We start from the raw sequence: 19,117 nt of genomic DNA on the forward strand, positions 1-19,117 counted from the left end.
TATAGCCTGATACAGCTGAAATTTGGCATGCATTTTTTTTGCTACGACCTGCTATATATGGCTGCCATATAAACTGATCTTGGATCTTGACTTCTTAAGCCTCTAGAGGGCGCAAAATAAAATTTGCAACAAATTACCTCCTTTTATATGGTTACCCAATCTTGTTACGTGATTTTTTACGCAAGTTTTCGAGGAACGTGTCTCTCGCGTAAAAACAGAATTAGGTGAACATTTTTATCCTTCAAAACTCTTACCAATTACGGTCATTCAATCCCATGGCAGCCGGTTGTATGTACTGGATTGACCCGATGAATTCCTTCATCGGCAAGGGCTGCCGCCTCAGTGTACCACACACTGCTACTACAACAACAACAACGGTCATTTAAACGGATCCCCCGATTTAATTTTTTCAGCCTCAATTTTTATTCCAATGGTTTGACATGTTCTTGTAAAGTACACTAATGCCCTCTAGCATATATACGAAATTCCGCCCAGATAGGGCCCAAGATATATATAGACCCCATATAAACCTATTTCCTATTAAGACTTTATGGATCCCCTGGAAGCCCTTCATTCATATAAACTTAGTCATTTTTTCATTGAAACCATGGTAAAGCGTAACCAAATCGCGTCTTCTAAGTGCGTTTATAATTTTCAACATTAGTTATGGAACGACCCATATTGCAAATTCACCTTTGTCTTATTGGGGGCTTAGACATTAAGTGTTTTTTTATTTGTTCTCTTTTAAGTGTGTAACTATGTTGCTCGTATTTGCTTTTGATAAAAACCCCACACTCATGATGTTCTCTTTTTTATGGTTGTCTCATTGCAGCAGAGCTGTCCGCAGCCGCCAATGGGGAATGAATGCAGAGGCAGAATTGAACGCAGACAGCATTGAAGAAAGAGTAAATGAAGTTATTGAGAGTACAAGAAAACATATGAGCAGCAAGCAAAATACTACAACATCAACCGACAATTCTCCCAGCTTGGTGGAAAAAGCAACAGAGAGCTGTTATGCTGCTTACAACTAAAGTCTAGGCCGAGAACGACTCGAAACGAATAACATCGGTCAGTAAAACGATTTGCCAAAGTAAACGAAGAGCTGCAGCCGCAACAACGACGACGACTTGGCCAAAAGGAATCCCAACCGGGTTTCGTCAGTTGATTACCGTCTGTTGTCGTTGTGCGTTGTTTTGCGAAAATCTCTGGAATTTCGTAGCCGTTCCGCCGCCGCTGTTGTTGTTTAGTGTAGAGTGTGCGCGCGTGATGTCAAGGTGATGTTGGTGCGCGCGCGTGTGTGTGCAAGTACAACGACGCGTCAATACTTGCCGATTATAGAGTGTGAGTGAACAAAAATAACAGAAAAATTTAGAAGAAAATAAAAATAGCAATAAAAAAAGATCACCCGTTTGACAAGTTGTAGTGTTTCGACATAACCCCGGAAGAATAGTAAAAAAAAAAAATTAAAGCGTCTAACGTTTAACGCCCGGGCCTAACAGCAAAGTAAAGAAAATCAAAAAACAAGAATAGAACAACAAATTAGCCACCGGCTTAACACCAGCCAGTTGGCCATACAGCTTTACCATTCCACACTTTACCCAAGACCGGCTTAAAGTAAACTCTGTGGCGTCGTGGTGGCCAGCAGTGACAACTATACCGGCAACATATAACAGCACCATTGGATTTAACCTGAAACCTGCAAATAATTCACAAATTATGGGTACCAAATCGCCAGGTGGACCCCAGCGCTGCCGATTAATTCTCAAGCAGTGCCTGGCCATACAGTTGTCTAAGCCCGGTCACACTTTGGATGACTTTTGGATGTATGACTCAGGCTATATGATTTTCCAGGTAAGCTAAGACGCCAAGTGGTGATAAAATTGCTAACGCATAAAACATGCTAATGGGGGATATTGTGTGGCGTCGTTCCAAGTCATTATCGATGACGCCACCCTCTTACCACCCGATCTGGTTTGTGGGCAAGGTTAGGTTCTCACACTAATTTGCAGTGTTTGCATTTCAATTTGAGTGTGCATGTGTGTGTGTGTGTCTCTACGTGCATGTGAGCGAGTATTTGGCACAACACTACTTTGCTAGAGGTGCGTCAGTATTACTAATTGTTGATCAGTGGCTTGAGACGAGTGGGCATACGTTACACTACTTGCATTGAAGTTGGTCTGCATATTCAGCAATTTGTGGGAAACTTAATAGCCTGGAGTCTCCAAAAGCCAAGACCCTTTGCTAAGCGCAAGTGAATTTAGTAGTAAACTGGAATTACAAAGAATTTCTTAAATTTTGTTAATGACAAGTATTCAACGCAATATTATGAAATACAAAACTTCGAGTCATGTTGCAATATTTTGAGAAATTTTTTGTTATGTCTGGAAGTGACTGTTATTTAGAATTTTTTGAATTGGCTGAAATCTTAAATAAACATAAAAGAAATTCAAATAAGAATTGCGACTGAAACGGGCGTTTTGGCTTAAATATAAATAAAACAATCGTTATTTTATTTTAAATTTTCGAGTTTTATCGTTTGTTGGCTGGTTTCTCAGATGTTTTATTACACCATTAAATTACCGTGGTACATTTTATTAAATCTTGGGGCAATTGTTTCCAGATCCTATTGCTAAGCATTCAAATGGACTTTCCAAAGATTCTTCTATGTCCATAAAAGCCATATTTATTGCGGAATTTTGCTTAAGTTTAAAAAAGTGCATTTTGTTAAGACCATCGATACTCCTGTTAAAAACTCTTCAAATCATTCTATATTTGGATATAACTGTCATATAAACCGATCTCACGATTTAAGGTCTTATTTATCCATAAAGGGTATTTATTGCCCGATTTTTCGGAAGTTGTAATTTCCTCTACAATTCCTTTTCGAATATCGTTCAGATCACCATATTTTGATATATGTGACTGCCTTATAGACCGAAATTCCAATTAACAGGTTTGTGTCCATATAAGGTTCATTTATTACCCGATTTCGCTGAAATAACTGCTTTAAAATACCACTCAAAGGAAGAAGCTTTTCCACTTCCTTTTATAGAAAAAATTGAATTAAACATGTAATTCAAAATAAAAACCTTTTCAATTTAAAAACCAGTAAGGAAAGGTAAAAGTCGGGCGGAGCCGACTATATAATTCCCTACACCTCCAAGTATACGTAATACTTTTAATAGATAGCACTTATATCCAAATTTAGTCAGACTTTTATTTTGCATACCTATTAAAATATCGAATAGAACCTTTAACGATTTTCTTACGATGGTACGAAAATTGTGGTTTCCACAGCCTTAAAAGTCAAAACGCATAAAATATATATATATATGGGAGTTTTATCCAAATCGATTTTGATGAAATTTTGCACACGGGAGCTACATCTAAATCTTGACCGATTTTTATGGAACTTTGCACACATATGAGGACGTTGAATAAAACGGCCCATGCCAAATTTTGTAAAGATTGGACCAAATTTGTGGCTTTTACAGCCTTAAAATGCCATATCGGATGAAAAATATGTATGGGAGCTATATTTAAATTTGGACCGATTTTTATGGAACTTTCCGCACATATGAGGACGTTGAATAAAACGGCCCATGCCAAATTTTGTAAAGATCGGACCAAATTTGTGGCTTCTACAGCCTTAAAAGGCCATATCGGATGAAAAATTACATGGGAGCTATAGCTAAATCTGGACCGATATTTATGAAACTTTGCACACATATAAGGACTTTGAATAAAACGGCCCATGCGAAATTTTCTAAGGATCGGACCAAATTGTGGCTTCTACAGCTATATATAAATCTGATCCGATTATGATGAAATTTTGTACACATATTGGGACATCACAAACAGCACTTCGTGCCAAATTTTGTAAAGATCGGACCAAATTTGTGCCTTCTACAGCCTTTACAGGTCAAATCGGACGAAAATTATATATGGGAGCTATATCAAAATCTGTACCGATTTAGATGAAGTTTTGCACACATATTGGGAAGTCACACGAAACATTTCATGCCAAATTTGGTACAGATTGCACCAAAATTGCGGTTCCTACAGCTTTAAAAGGGCATATCGGATGAAAAATATATATGAGAGCTATATCTAAATCTGGACCGATTTTTATGGAACTTTGCACACATATGAGGACGTTGAATAAAACGGCCCATGCCAAATTTTGTAAAGATCGGACCAAATTTGTGCCTTCTACAGCCTTTACAGGTCAAATCATACGAAAGTTATATATGGGAGCTATATCTAAATCTGGGCCGATTTTTTTTCAAAATCAATAGCGTTCGTCCTTTTACCAAAATAGACTCTTATGCAAAATTTTGTGAAAATCGAACATCAAATGCGACCTGTACCTTGATTACAAGAATACATGGACAGTCAGACAGACGGACGGACGGACAGACGGACATTCTAACCCGATCCGTATACTTATCGATGGGTCTAGCTCTTCTCCTTCTAAGCGTTGCAAACAAATATATAATACCCTGTACCACTGTGGTGGTGCAGTGTATAATTAATCGAATTTATCATTTTTATACCCACCACCGTAGGATAGGCGATCATTTAGTCATTCCGTTTGCAACACATCGAAATATCAATTTTCGACCTTGCAAAGTATATATATTTCGAATCGTCGTAAAATTCTAAGACGATTTAACGATGTCCGTGTGTCTGTCCGTCTGTTTTAATCACTCTAGAGCCTTCAAAAATTGAGATATTGAGCTGAAATTTGGCACAGATCCGTCTTTTTTAGGCACGCTGGTTAAGTTCTTGAACGGGCCAAATCGGACCATAGCTGCTATATAGACCGATTTTCAGATAAAGGGTCTAATGCCCATAAGACCTTTATTTTTCATCAGATTTTGCTGAAATTTGAAACAGTGAGTATTTTTTAGGCTTCCCAGATACTGACTTAAATATGGTTTAGATTGGACTATATTTGGATATAGCTGTCATACAGACCTATCTCCCGATAAAGGGTCTGAAGGCCATTATAGCTTTATTTTTTGTCTGATTTCGCTGAAATTTTGAATAGTGCGCAGTTTTGAGCCTACTAACATCCGACCTTGGGTGAGATATATATATATATATATATATATATATATATATATAGTATCAATCGGACTATATTTAGATATAGCTGTCATATAGACCATATGTATATATATATATATATATATATATATATATATATATATATATATATAGTATCAATCGGACTATATTTAGATATAGCTGTCATATAGACCGATCTGCCGATAGAGGGTCTGAAGCCAATAAAAGCTTTATATTTTATCCGATTTTGCTGAAATTTGAAACAGTGAGTAGGTTAAGACCTCCCACCATCCTACCTAAATATGGTACAGATCCGACTATATTTAGATATAGCTGCTTTATGGACCGATCTCCCGATAAAGTGTCTAAAGGCCGTAATAGCTTTATTTTTTATCCGATTTTGTTGAAATTTAGAATAGTGCACAGTTTTTAGCCTCCTAATATCCCACTCAAATATGGTACAGATCGGACTATATTTAGATATGGCTGTCATATAGACCGATCTCCCGATAAGGGGTCTGAGGCCTGTAAAATGTTTAGTTTTTTACCGATTTCGCTGAAATTTTAAACAGTGAGTATATTAAGACCTCCCAACATCCTATCTAAATATGGTCCTGATCGGACTATATTTAGATACAGCTGTCATATAGATCGATCTACCGATAAGCGGACTGAAGCCCATAAACCTTTATTTATTACCCGATTTTGCTGAAATTTGAAACCGTGAGTTTTTCTGAGCCTCACTATATCCGCCCCAAATATGGTTCAGATCGGTTTATAATTGGATATATCTGCCAAAAAAGACCAATATTTTGTTCTACAAAATTGAATAGTGATATATATATAATAGACCACTCAATGTCCGTGCCTAATTTGGATACTTATTATTAGTTATCCAATTTTCACCGGATTGTGACGAAATGGGTTTTATATATATACCCGATATGGTGGATATCCAAAGTTCGTCCCGGTCGAACGTAACGCCTTATTTACTTGTTTTTTTTCCAGTGTTTTAGCAGTGTTATGCTCTTCGGGAGATCTGATTTTCCTACCAGCTTCCGTAGAAGTGCTTGGAATGTCAGTTCTACCCCTTCCATCATCCTACACTTTCGCTCGATTGTGCTGCTAGTCTCGCATCCTCAGTCCTCATCTCTCTATTCGGCTGCGATAACTCATTGACACTGTTGCTGTCTGAGTCTGAATCGGAAACACCATCTTTAGTAAGAGGCTGCGGATAAACTGCGCATGCCTCTGGTTTATCCGTCTCTTCCACATTTGTTAGTCTGATGACTGGTTGTGTGTATTCTTAAGGTTTATTCGATTTGGCTGGAAATATTCGTTTCTATTTATAGCTTTCAATGTTTAAGAGATCTTGGACTACTCATACCTTAATTAATGCTATAAACGATTTGGCACGGTCTAACTTTAGGTCCCTGTATGATAACCCATTTAACTGCGGTTTAGTTCTTGTTGACCGCAAAAATCAGTATAAAGATATTTATATTAAAGAATTTCTATAAAAAAAAACATCATATGAACTAGATTAATAGCTGTTAATAGCAATTATATTAACGATATGACTGAATTAATATGTCTGAGTTTTATATAGCAATATATACTTAAAACTTTTGTATATATGTGTGTCGATTATAATAATTGCAAAGAAATAACAATTCGCTTGAAAAATAAATAAGGAAGACAACTATTTTTGTTAAACGTAGAAAGCGGTTGTATATCAGATCCGCTTGAATTCTATTTAAAAGGTCTTATAAAAACAACCATAACGGAGGGTAAAAATTATAGTACCCAAGAGGTTTCAAACAGTTTTGTTGAAATGCAATGCGATCTCTCCTACGACTATATCGAGTACCTTACAAATCGATCCTCATAAATGGTACAATTCTTATCCAACTTGGCTGCAACTTTTCATGTTGAGTTTTTTTCGTGACTTCTACTAAGAGTTTCTATAGCAGATATGTACCAAATTCTTTCCTTGTTATAGAAAACAATGATAAGTTCGGCCGGGCCGAATCTTATATACCCTCCGCCTTGGATTGCATTTGTCGAGTTCTATGCGCGGTATCTCTTTTTAGGCAAACAAAGATTATTGGATAAGAACTGTTATGCTAATGGAGCTATATCAAATTATAGTCCGATTCGGACCATAAATGAATGCTGAACATTGTAGAAGTCATTGGGTAATATTTCAGTTCATTCGGATAAGAATTGCGCCTAGTAGGGGCTCAAGAAGCAAAATCGGGAGATAGGTTTGCATGGGAGCTGTATCAAGCTATTGATCGATTCAGACCATACTAGACACGTTTGTTGAAGGTCATGAGAGATGCCGTTGTTCAAAATTTTAGCCAAATCGGATGAGAATTGTGCCCTCTAGAGGCTCAAGAAGTCAAGATACAAGATCGGTTTATATGGCAGCTATATGAAAACGTGGACCGATTTCCGTCATACTTAGCGCAGTTGTTGGAAGTGATACCAAAACACCACGTTCCAAATTTTTAGTCAAATCGGACGAAAATTGCGCCCTCTAGAGGCTCAAGAAGTCAAGATACAAGATCGGTTATATGGCAGCCATATCAAAACATGGACCGATTTCCGTCATACTTAGCGCAGTTGTTGGAAGTGATACCAAAACACCACGTTCCAAATTTTTAGTCAAATCGGACGAAAATTGAGCCCTCTTGAGGCTCAAGAAGTCAAGATACAAGATCGGTTTATATGGCAGCCATATCAAAACATGGACCGATTTCCGTCATACTTAGCGCAGTGTTTGGAAGTGATACCAAAACATCACGTGCAAAATTTCAGTGAAATCGGACTAAAATTGCGCCCTCTAGAGGCTCAAGAAGTCAAGACCCAAGATCGATTTATATGTCAGCTGTATCAAAACATGGACCGATTTGAAAAATACTTAGCGCAGTTGTTGAAAGTGACACCAAAACGAACGAACGGACGAAAATTGCGCCCTCTAGAGGCTCAAGAAGTCAAGACCCAAGATCGGTTTATATGGCAGCTATACCAAAACATGGACCGATATTGCCTAAACCGACCTACTCTAAAAAGAAATATTTCTGCAAGATTGTAAGCGGCTAGCTTTACTCCTTCGAAAGTTAGCGTGCTTTCGACATACAGACGGAGGGACGGACAGGCGGACGGACATGGCTAGATGGACTTAAAATGTCGTGACGATCAAGAATAGATATACTTTATGGGGTCTTAGACCGATATATCGCGGAGTTACAATTAGAATGACGAAATTAGTATACCCCCATCCTATGGTGGAGGGTATAAAAAGGCCTCAAATCATACCACAACTCTTCCCCTTAAAAAAAATATTTCGATTAATTTTCAAGGTCGTATGTAGATTATTTTTGCGTTTCTCTTTAATGTAAGTCCATAAAAAAGAGTTTTTATTGCCAACTTAACACTTGAAGTCTTATCAACGTCCTCATATCATGCCAAATGTTTTCAATTTCAATTTAATTGGTTTTTTTTGTTCATTGAAGTAAGCTAGCTGGTACTTGCATACATTTTTGCAATGCTTCCCAAAAAAAGATAAAAAAAACGACAATTTGTTAAAGTCCGTTAATTGCAAATGTTGTTTTTCCACTGTAAATGCTGTGGGTAAATTTGAATGTTTTCAGCTGAAGTAGCTTTTCAGTTCCATGCAATGGAATTTCCAGTTGGAAGTAGTTGATTATTTTGGCAATAAGTTGGCATGTCTTACACCAGGACATTGGGTAAAACAAAGCTAAAGAGATGTGATTAAAAAAAAAAACTTTAACAAGTAAAAAGGCGAACTTTGGATACCCAGCACCTCGGGTATATATGTAAACTCCATATCGTCACAATCCGGTGAAAATTGGATAACTTAAGCACCCAAATTAGGCAAGGACATTGAGTGGTCTAATATATATGTCACCATTCAATTTTGTAGAACAAAATATTGATATTTTGTCAGATATATCCAATTATAAACCGTTGTGAACCTTATTAAGGTCGGATATCGTGAGCCTCAGAAAAACCCACTGTTTCAAATTTCAGAGAAATCGGGTAATAAACAAGGCTTTTATCGGGAGCTATATCAGGTTATAGACCATATCAGAACGTACCTGGCACAGTTATTGGAATTCATAAATGAACACTACATGCAAAATTTCAGCCAAATCGGATGAAAACTGAAGCTTCTAGGGGCTCAGGAAGTCAAATCGGGAGATCAGTTTATATGGGAGCGATAAAAGGTTATAGACCTATTCAAACCGTAGCTGGCACAGTTGTTGGAAATCAAAACAGAAAACTACGTGCAAAATTTCAGCCAAATCGGACAAAATTTGCGGCTTGTAATGGTTCAAGAAGAGAAATCAGAAGACCGGTTTATAAAGGAGCTATATCAGGTTAAAGACCGATTCGGACCGTATTTGGCACAATTGCTTAAAGTCTAAAAGGAACACTACGTGCAAAAATCGGACATTTAGACAAATCTGACAAAAAATATGGCTTCCAGAGGTTCAAGAAGTCAAATCGGGAGATCGGTTTATATGGGAGCTATATTAGGTAATATAGGTAATAGGTAATAATTTAGACCATACTTGGCACAGTTGCACGAAGTCATAACAAAACACTACGTGCTCTATTTCAGTAAAATCGGACAAAAATTCAGGCTTGTAAATGCTCAAGAAGTCAAATCGGGAGATCGGTTTATATGGGAGTAAACCCCAACGACCTACATTAGTATTAAGTATATGTGCAAAAAATTTCAAGCGGCTAGCTTTACCCTTTCGCTATCTGATTTCGCCAAACGGACGGTCAGATGGATCGACATGGCTAGATCGACTCAGAAAGTCGAGGTGATCAAGAATATATATTCTTTATGGGGTCTTAGACGAATATTTCGAGGTGTTACAAACGGAATGACTAGATTAGAATACCCCTATCCTATGGTGGTGGGTATCAAAACCAAATAATGACTATATTTTCCCACATTTCGACCAACTTATGGCGACCGGATAAACCAGATGTAGTCCTTCATCAGCCAAAAACTGCCACCTCAGTCTATAACACACTGCTACGACAACAACAACATATCTATAGGGGGCCCCTACCAGATACCCGGCATTTTTTGTAAAACCCCCGCGGAGGAGTTTTTTTTATAGAAGTGCCCTAGGACCTTTGGCCAAGCAACGCATCTCAAGTTCATGTTCCAGGCAGATAACATCTGTGTACCATATATCATAGAAAGTAATTGATATTTTCAAAAAATATCAATCACTTTTTTAATTGGATCAATTGAAAAATTAAATGAAGATTTAAAAAACATTTCAATCACTAATTCAATTGGATCAATTAAAAAATAAATTGAAAAATCCAAAAATGTAAATTATTTTTTAATTGGATCAGCTGAAAAATTAATTTAAACTGTAAAAAATTTCAATAATTTTTTTAATTAAAAATGTTCTCAAGTGCTTCTTCATTAACGGTGATTGCTATCATTTTCGTGATTCAAGCAGTTTCTATTAAAAAATTAATTCGATCAATTAACTACGTGATTGAAACAGATTTTTATACCCTCCACCATAGGATGGGGGTATACTAATTTCGTCATTATTTTTGTAACACCTCGAAATATGCGTCTTGATCGTCATATATATCGGTAGACGTTTTGATATACCTGCCATGTAAACCGATCTGGGGTCTTAACTTTTTGAGCCTCTAGATGGCGCAATTCTTATCCGATTTGGCTGAAACTTTGCATGACGTGTTTTGTTATGACTGTCAACAACTGTGTTAGGAATAGTTCAAATCGATCTATAACCTGATATAGCTGTCATATAAACCGATCTTGAATCTTGACTTCTTGAGCCACTAGAGGGCGCTATTCCTATCCAATTTGGCTGAAATTTTGCGAGACATATTTTGTTATAACTTCCAACAACTATGCTGATCATGGTTGAAATCGGTCCATAACCTGATATAGCTGTCATATAAAACGATCTGGGGTCTTGACTTCTTGAGCTTCTAGAGGGCGCAATTCCTATCCAATTTGGCTGAAATTTAGCATGACGTATTTTATTATGACTTTCAACAACTGTACCAAATAAGGTTCAAATCGGCTCATAACCTGATATAGCTGCCATATAAACCGATCTGGGGTCTTGACTTCTTCAGCCACTAGAGGGCGCAATTATTATCCGATTTGCTTAAAAATTTGTACGACGGCTTCTCACTTGACCTTTAACATACGTGTTCATTATGGTCTGAATCGATCTATGGCCTGATACAGCTCCCATATAAATCGATCTCTCTATTTTACTTCTTGAGCCGCCAAAGGGCGTAATTCTTATTCGAATGAACTGAAATATTACACAATCAATTCTACAATATTCTGCATTCATTTATGGTCGGAATCAGACTATAACTTGATATATTGGGTTGCTCAAAAAGTAATTGCGGATTTTTTAAAAGAAAGTAAATGCATTTTTAATAAAACTTAGAATGAACTTTAATCAAATATATAATTGCCATTTTGTTCGATAACCTTTTGCCATCTTCCTGGCAAATTTAGTATTCCACACTCATAAAACTTCTGGCCTTTATCTGCAAAAAACTGAACCAAGTGCGATTTTATAGCCTCATCATTGCCGAAAGTTTTACCATTTAAGGAGTTCTGCAAAGATCGAAATAAATGGTAGTCTGATGGTGCAAGGTCAGGGCTATATGGTGGATGCATCAAAAGTTCCCAGCCAAGCTCACTCAGTTTTTGGCGAGTGACCAAAGATGTGTGCGGTCTAGCGTTGTCCTGGTGGAATATGACACCATTACGATTGACCAATTCTGGTCGCTTCTCCTTGATGGCTGTATTCAATTTGTCCAATTGTTGACAGTAAACATCCGAATTAATCGTTTGGTTCCTTGGAAGCAGCTCAAAATATACCACACCCTTCCAATCCCACCAAACAGACAGCATAACCTTCTTTTGGTGGATATCAGCCTTTGAAGTGGTTTGAGCTGGTTCACCATGCTTGGACCATGATCGTTTTCGACTAACGTTGTTGTAAACAATCCATTTTTCATCGCCAGTTATAATTCGTTTTAAAAACGGATCGAATTCATGGCGTTTAAGGTGCATGTCACAAGCGTTGATTCGGTTTGTTAAATGAATTTCTTTCAATACATGTGGTACCCAAATATCGAGCTTTTTCACCAGTCCAAGATTTTTATGTGATAATGAACGGTTGATTTTGGTATATTTAGCTTCTCTCCTATCTCACGCTCAGTTACATGACGATCCAATTCGATTAATGCTTTGATTTGGTCATCATCAACTTTATTTGGCCGACCGAAAAATCTGCAATTACTTTTTGGGCAACCCAATAGTTCCAATTGTATAGGAGTTCTTATTCAATATTCTTTGTTTGCCTAAAAAGAGATACTGCGCTTAGAACTCGACAAGTGCGATCCATGGTGGAGGGTATATAAGATTCGGCCCGCCCGAACTTAACACGCTCTTACTTGTTTTAATTGAAAATGTGTTCAAGTGCTTCTTCATAAACGGTGATTGAAGCAGTTTCTATTAAAAATTTAATTGAATCAATTAACTTCGTGGTTGAAACAGATTTTTTATATTTATCTGTTTACAAATTGCTTCGCTCTGAGACACTCCATTCGTAGTCGGCAATAAGAAGAAGGTCCCTTATCAATGAGCTAAATACTCATTGATGTGAGCGAAGTATTCCCGCTATTCCTCAATGGAATATTAATACGAAAATTTGCCAAATTGAAAAATTGACCCACCCTAATGCACATGCATATATTGTTTGTATGAAAGAAGAAGCTCTGCGGAAACTACATCTACCAACAATCTTTAGGCTCATTGTGCAACAATTTAGTCCGGGGAAACTCAGTGTGTTTTCAGTTGATTTAATTGGATCTGCCACAACATCTTTATTATTATTGTCAATATTTTTATTGTAATCATAAGAATATTTGTTACTGTAATATATTATTTTTCATAACCAAAATTTGAAAATTTTTTTCTTTTTTTTTAGTTTTTTTTTTTTTCTCGAAGACATTTTGACTTAGTTTTCTTCATATTTATGCTCCATGTCAGCATTAAACAATTTTGGAGTATTTAATTTAAAGTTCCGGTTTCTTTTCAAACTTTTGTCACGAAGTGTAATTTTTTTTAAGGCACATAAAGGTGCGATCATAGTCTCACGAAAAATGTATGTTAACCAAATAAGCAGGTGTAACTGTCATTTGAAGAGAACGTTTCATTGTCACTGAAACACATTTTAAAAAATCAGAATACTCGGGTGTGAAGTCAAATACTAATTGGCGTTTTTTTTCCACTCGCTTTTGTTGTAACGACAAACATTAGCTTCACATGGCAAGCAAGTGGAGTGTCTTGAACTTTGAGCTTAAACTTCGGTTTGGTAATGAACTGTCATTACGATCCAATCCCCTTCATCCGCTTACAGCCGACCGGCATCGATTACAATGGAGTTTGTTCTTCAAGTTTGCCAACACACAACACACACAAAACAATCGAAAGTGATTTTTGAATCATCAGCATGTGCTTGAGAGCAGAGCAGCGGCAAGCATTTAATGAATCGTTAGCGGCGGATATAGAATCTCTTACGAGAGACGAGGCTAAGCCATCACAATTCCCATTAAAAGACCGCGGAAAACAATGAATTTGTGATTTTTTTATGCTTAAATCACATTTTTGTTTTGTTCTGTCTTGTTTCATTAACAAATTTGAAAGCAAAAAAATGACTTTTTTTAATGATTCCTCCACACAAAAAACGTATTGAAAAACAATGTCATAGAGAATTATCACGAGCAACTATTCATTTGAATTTAATTTAGCATTTTTTTAAGTTTTTTTTTCAGTAATCGCCACATTTCACACCTCCAACGCCGCCGTGAGAGATCCATTGCCGGCATAAAGTGTAATGTTTGAATAACGAGCAAATCGAATGTGACCAACTCGTTCTCACCGATTTCGTATTTTAGAAATATACCAAGTTACGCATATCTATTGCTCTGTTATGGAAAGGCCAAGGTCGGGGCTGTTTGTTTTATTTCTACTACCTGGTGTCCGTTAACTTGAATAGTAAAGTTTATTGTTATTTACTTCATTTTTTTTTTTTTTGAGTGCTTTAAATAACATTCATTAGGTAATGGACAAAAATAAACTACAACTTTATTAACAAATGGTGTGATCATTGGAGGTGAACTTTAGTATTTAAATATAGAGGAAAATCTACGAGGTAATAATAGCCTATCCTTAGCTGTGTATTTTTATACCCAACACCATAGGATAGGGGGTATATTCATTTAGTCATTGCGTTTACAACACATCGAAATATCGATTTTCGACCCTACAAAGTATATATATTTGGGATCGTCGTAAAATTCGAAGACGATTTAACAATGACCGTGTGTCTGTCCGTCCGTCTGTTGTAATCACTCTGAAGCCTTCAAAAATTGAGATATTGATCTGAAATTTGGTACAAACACGTATTTTTGATGCACGCTGGTTAAGTTCTTGAACACGCCAAATCAGACCATATTTGGATATAGCTGCTATATAGACCGATTTTCCGATAAAGGGTCTAAGGCCCATAAAAACTTTACTTTTCATTCGATTTTGGTAAAATTTGAAACAGTGAGTAGCTTAGGTCTTCACGACAACTGGCCCAAATATATTTTAGATCGGACTATATTTAGATATAGCTGCCATATAGACCGATCTCCGGATAAAGGGTCTGAAGACCATAAACGCTTAATTCATTACCCGATTTCGTGGAAATTAGTAACAATGAGTTATTTTAACCCTTCCGTCATGTGTAAATTAGCAACAATGAGTTATTTTAACCCTACCGTCATCTGGCATAAATATGGATTAGATCGGTCCATATTTAGGTATATCTGCCATGTAGACCGATCTTCCGATAAAGGGTCCAAAGCCCAAAAAAGCTTTAATTATTACCCGATTTCGCTGAAATTTGCAACAGGGGATTATTTTAAGCCTTGCAACATCTGACGTAAATGTGGTTCAGATTGGACTATATTTAGATATAGCTACCATATAGACCGATCTGCCGATGAAGGGTCTGCAGCCCATAAAAGCTCTATTTACTACCCGATTTCGTGGAAATTAGCAATAATGAGTTACTTTAACGCTCCCGTCATCTGATCTAAATATGGATTAGATCGGTCCATATTTAGGTATATCTGCCACATAGACGGATCTCCCGATAAAGGGTCCGAAGCCCATAAAAGCTTTATTAATTGGCCGATTTCGCTTAAATTTGCAACAGGGGATTATTTTAAGCCTCCCAACATCTGGCGTAAATGTGGTTCAGATCGGACTATATTTAGATATAGCTGCCACGTAGACCGATCTCCCGATTAAGGGTCTGAAGCCCAGAAAAGCTTTGTTTTTTATCCGATTTCGATGAAATTTAAAACAGTGAGTAGCTTAAGGCTTCCCGGCATCTGACCTAGATAAAGATCAAATCGGACTATATCAAGGTATAGCTGTCATATAGACCGATCCCCAAATATAGGGTCTAAAACCCATAAAAGATTTATTTTTTAACCGATTTCGTGGAAATTTGAAAAATTGAGTAGTTTTACGCCTCTTAACATAGGACCCAAATATGATTCAGATCGGACTGTATTTAGAAATAGCTGCCATAAAGACCGATCTCCCGATCGCTGAAATTAAACCTCTTAATATCTAACCTAAATATGGATCAAATCGGACTATATTTATATATAGCTGCCATATAGACCGATCTCCCGATAAATGGTCTGAAGCCCATAAAAGCTCTATTTATTACCCGACTTCGCTGAAATTGGAAACAGTTGGTAGTTTAAGGCCTCCTGACATCCGACTTAAATAGAACTGTATTTACAATAGATATATTGGGTTGCCCAAAAAGTAATTGCGGATTTTTCATATAGTCGTCGTTGACAAATTTTTTCACAGCTTGTGACTCTGTAATTGCATTCTTTCTTCTGTCAGTTATCAGCTGTTAATTTTAGATTGCTTTAGAAAAAAAGTGTAAAAAAAGTATATTTGATTAAAGTTCATTCTAAGTTTTATTAAAAATGAATTTAATTTCTTTTAAAAAATCCGCAATTACTTTTTGGGCAACCCAATAGCGGTCATATAGACCGATATGTCGGCTAAGGGTCTAAAGCTTATAAAAGCTTTATTTATTATCCGATTTTGTTGAACTTTGAAATACAAAATTCAAGAGTGACTTATATATATATGAGACCACTCAATGTCCGTGTGTCCGTGAATTTGGGTGCATAAGTTATCCAATTTTCACCAGATTTTGGCGAAAGGAGGTTTACATATACACCCGAGGTGACAAGTATCCAAAGTTTTTTATTTGTTTTTGGTTGGGTAGTGGATACATGGTCTTTTTAGTAGCTATATCTAAAAATGAAACGGTCTGAACCATATACAGCATGGATGTCGAAAAGCCTAACATAAGTCAATGTGTCAAATTTCAGTTACATCGGATTATAAATGCGCTTTTTTTGGGGCCACGGCTTTAAATCGAGATATCGGTCTATATGACAGCTATATGCAAATCTTGATCGATCTAGACCAAATTGCAGAAATATGTGGGAGGGCTTAACTTAACCCTTTGTCCCAAAATTTCGGCAACATCGGACAATAAATGCGCCTTTTATGGGCCCAAAACATTAAATCGAGAGATCGGTGTATATGACAGCTATATCCATTTCTGGACCGACCTGAGAAAAATTGACGAAGGGCCTAACACAATTCACTGTCCCAAATTGCTGCGATATCGGACTACAAATGGCCCCAAAACCTAAAACCAAGAGATCGGTCTATATGGCAGCTGTATCCAAATCTGGGCCGTCTGTGCCATAATGCAGAAGTATATCAAAGGACTTAACTTAACTCACTGTCCCAAATTTCGTCGACATCGGACAATAATTATGGGCCTAAGACCCTAAATCGGAGGATCGGTCTGTATGGCAGCTATATCCAAATCTGGACCGATCTGAGCCAAATTGACGAAAAAAGTCGAAGGGCCTACCACAACTCGCTATCTCAAATTTCAGCCAAAAACGATAATAAAGAAAGCTTTTATGGGCCTAAGATCCTAAATCGGAGGATCGGTCTATATGGCAGCTATATCCAAATCTGAACCGATCTGAGCCAAATTGACGAAGAAAGTTGAAGGGCCTCACACAACTCGCCATCCTAAATTTCAGTAAAAACGTATAATAAATGTGGCTTTTATGGGCCTAAGACCCTAAATCGGAGAATCGGTCTATATGGCAGCTATATTGAAATCTGAACCGATCTGAGCTAAATTGACGAAGAGAGTCGAAGGGCCTAAAACAACTCCCTGCCCCAAATTTCAGCAAAAACGGATAATAAATGTGGCTTTTATGGGCCTAGGACCCTAAATCGGCTTATCGGTCTATAGGGCAGCTATATCCAAATCTGAACCGATCTAAACCAAATTGGCGAAGAAAGTCGAAGGGCCTAACACAACTCGCTGTCCCCAATTTCAGCAAAATCGGATAATAAATGTGGCATTTTTTGGGCCTAAGACCCTAAATCGGAGGATCGGTCTATATGGCAGCTATATACAAATCTGAACCGATCTGAGCCAAATTGACGAAGAAAGTCGAAGGGCCTTACACAACTCGCTGTCCTAAATTTCAGCAGAAACGGATAATAAATGTGGCTTTTATGGGCCTAGGACCCTAAATCGAGAGATCGGTCTGTATGGCAGCTATATCCAAATCTGGACTGTTCGCGCCAGATTGACGAAGGATGTCGAAGAGCTTAACTTTACTCACTGTCCTAAATTTCAGCAAAATCGGACAATAAATGTCGCTTATATGGGCCTAAGACCCTAAATCGATGGATCGGTCTATATGGGGGCTATATCAAGATATAGTCCGATACAGCACATCTTCGAACTTAACCTGCTTATGGACAAAGATGTAATCTGTGCAAAGTTTCAGCTTAATATCTCTATTTTTGAAGATTGTAGCGTGATTTCAACAGACAGACGGACGGACATGTCTAAATCGTCTTAGATTTTTACGAAAGGATCGGAAATGGATATTTCGATGTGCTGCAAACGGAATGACAAAATGAATATACCCCCATCCTTTGGTGGTGGGCATAAAAAAGTTCGCCATAGTTTCAGTTTCCTGCATTTGAAGTTTAAGTGGTCTCTGTGAAAAATTAATTCATTGCAAATTGTTTTAAATAGAGGTTTAATCTGATAAACTCAATAATCCCATGTATATTACACAGTGTAATGAAGTTTATGCAGTGTGTTTTTGTTATCTCAAAGCGGCTTTGTTTTGAAATCTTATAGGCCTAATTCTCAAGATAATATAAAGGTGTTGTTGAGAGACACCATTATCATATAAATTGTATAAAACATTTCATTTGCTTGGGAATTATGCGAAGAGTGGGCAAGTTTATGCCAACTAGATAGAATTGTCGTGACTACTTAAGCCAATGGCTCAACAAAAAACAAAACACAAAATGAAGAAAAAAAAACTTAAAAAAAATATGCAAATAATTCATTTGATTAATTTTGTGTTGGACGGCAACACACGAGTTGAAATAAATTTCAAATAAATTGTGTGAATCTAGAAAAAGTTTATTTCCATTTTATGGCTCACTATTTAGAGTTTCTTTCGAAAGGCGGTCGTTGGCGATTCATGATTTAGAAATCGAGAATAGCAGCTTAAGCTTAAAAAATTAAGAGAAAAAAATCTAACCAGTTTGGGCCGCTACAGAATCTCAAGTCACAACATTCCCATAAAGTGGGAGTAGGTACAAGCAAAATTTTGTTATAACCATAATGAATATATTAGTAATTATGAATAGCCGTTATTTTTGGTGCTTTTATTTTTGTTTTTGTTTATTTTATCATTAGCTAGCTGAACATAGTAAATGAAACTTTGTTGACTTTGAAACATGATCTTATCGGCTTTCTGT

At 36.9% G+C, this 19,117-nt stretch overlaps 1 protein-coding gene across 1 annotated transcript in view; it reads left to right on the forward strand.

Annotated features, from left to right (window-relative positions):
- LOC106084663 (probable serine/threonine-protein kinase DDB_G0282963) overlaps positions 1-19,117 on the forward strand; it is a 174,442-nt gene that overhangs the window by 125,826 nt on the left and 29,499 nt on the right. Inside the window, exon 2 of the mRNA XM_059370834.1 lies at positions 833-1,851. Within this exon, the coding sequence (XP_059226817.1) occupies positions 1,717-1,851 (135 nt within the window). The 5' untranslated portion in view covers positions 833-1,716. The remainder of the gene's footprint in view (positions 1-832; positions 1,852-19,117) is intronic.

The sequence above is a fragment of the Stomoxys calcitrans genome, chromosome 1 (genome assembly GCF_963082655.1).
Source record: "Stomoxys calcitrans chromosome 1, idStoCalc2.1, whole genome shotgun sequence".
NCBI lineage: Eukaryota > Metazoa > Arthropoda > Insecta > Diptera > Muscidae > Stomoxys > Stomoxys calcitrans.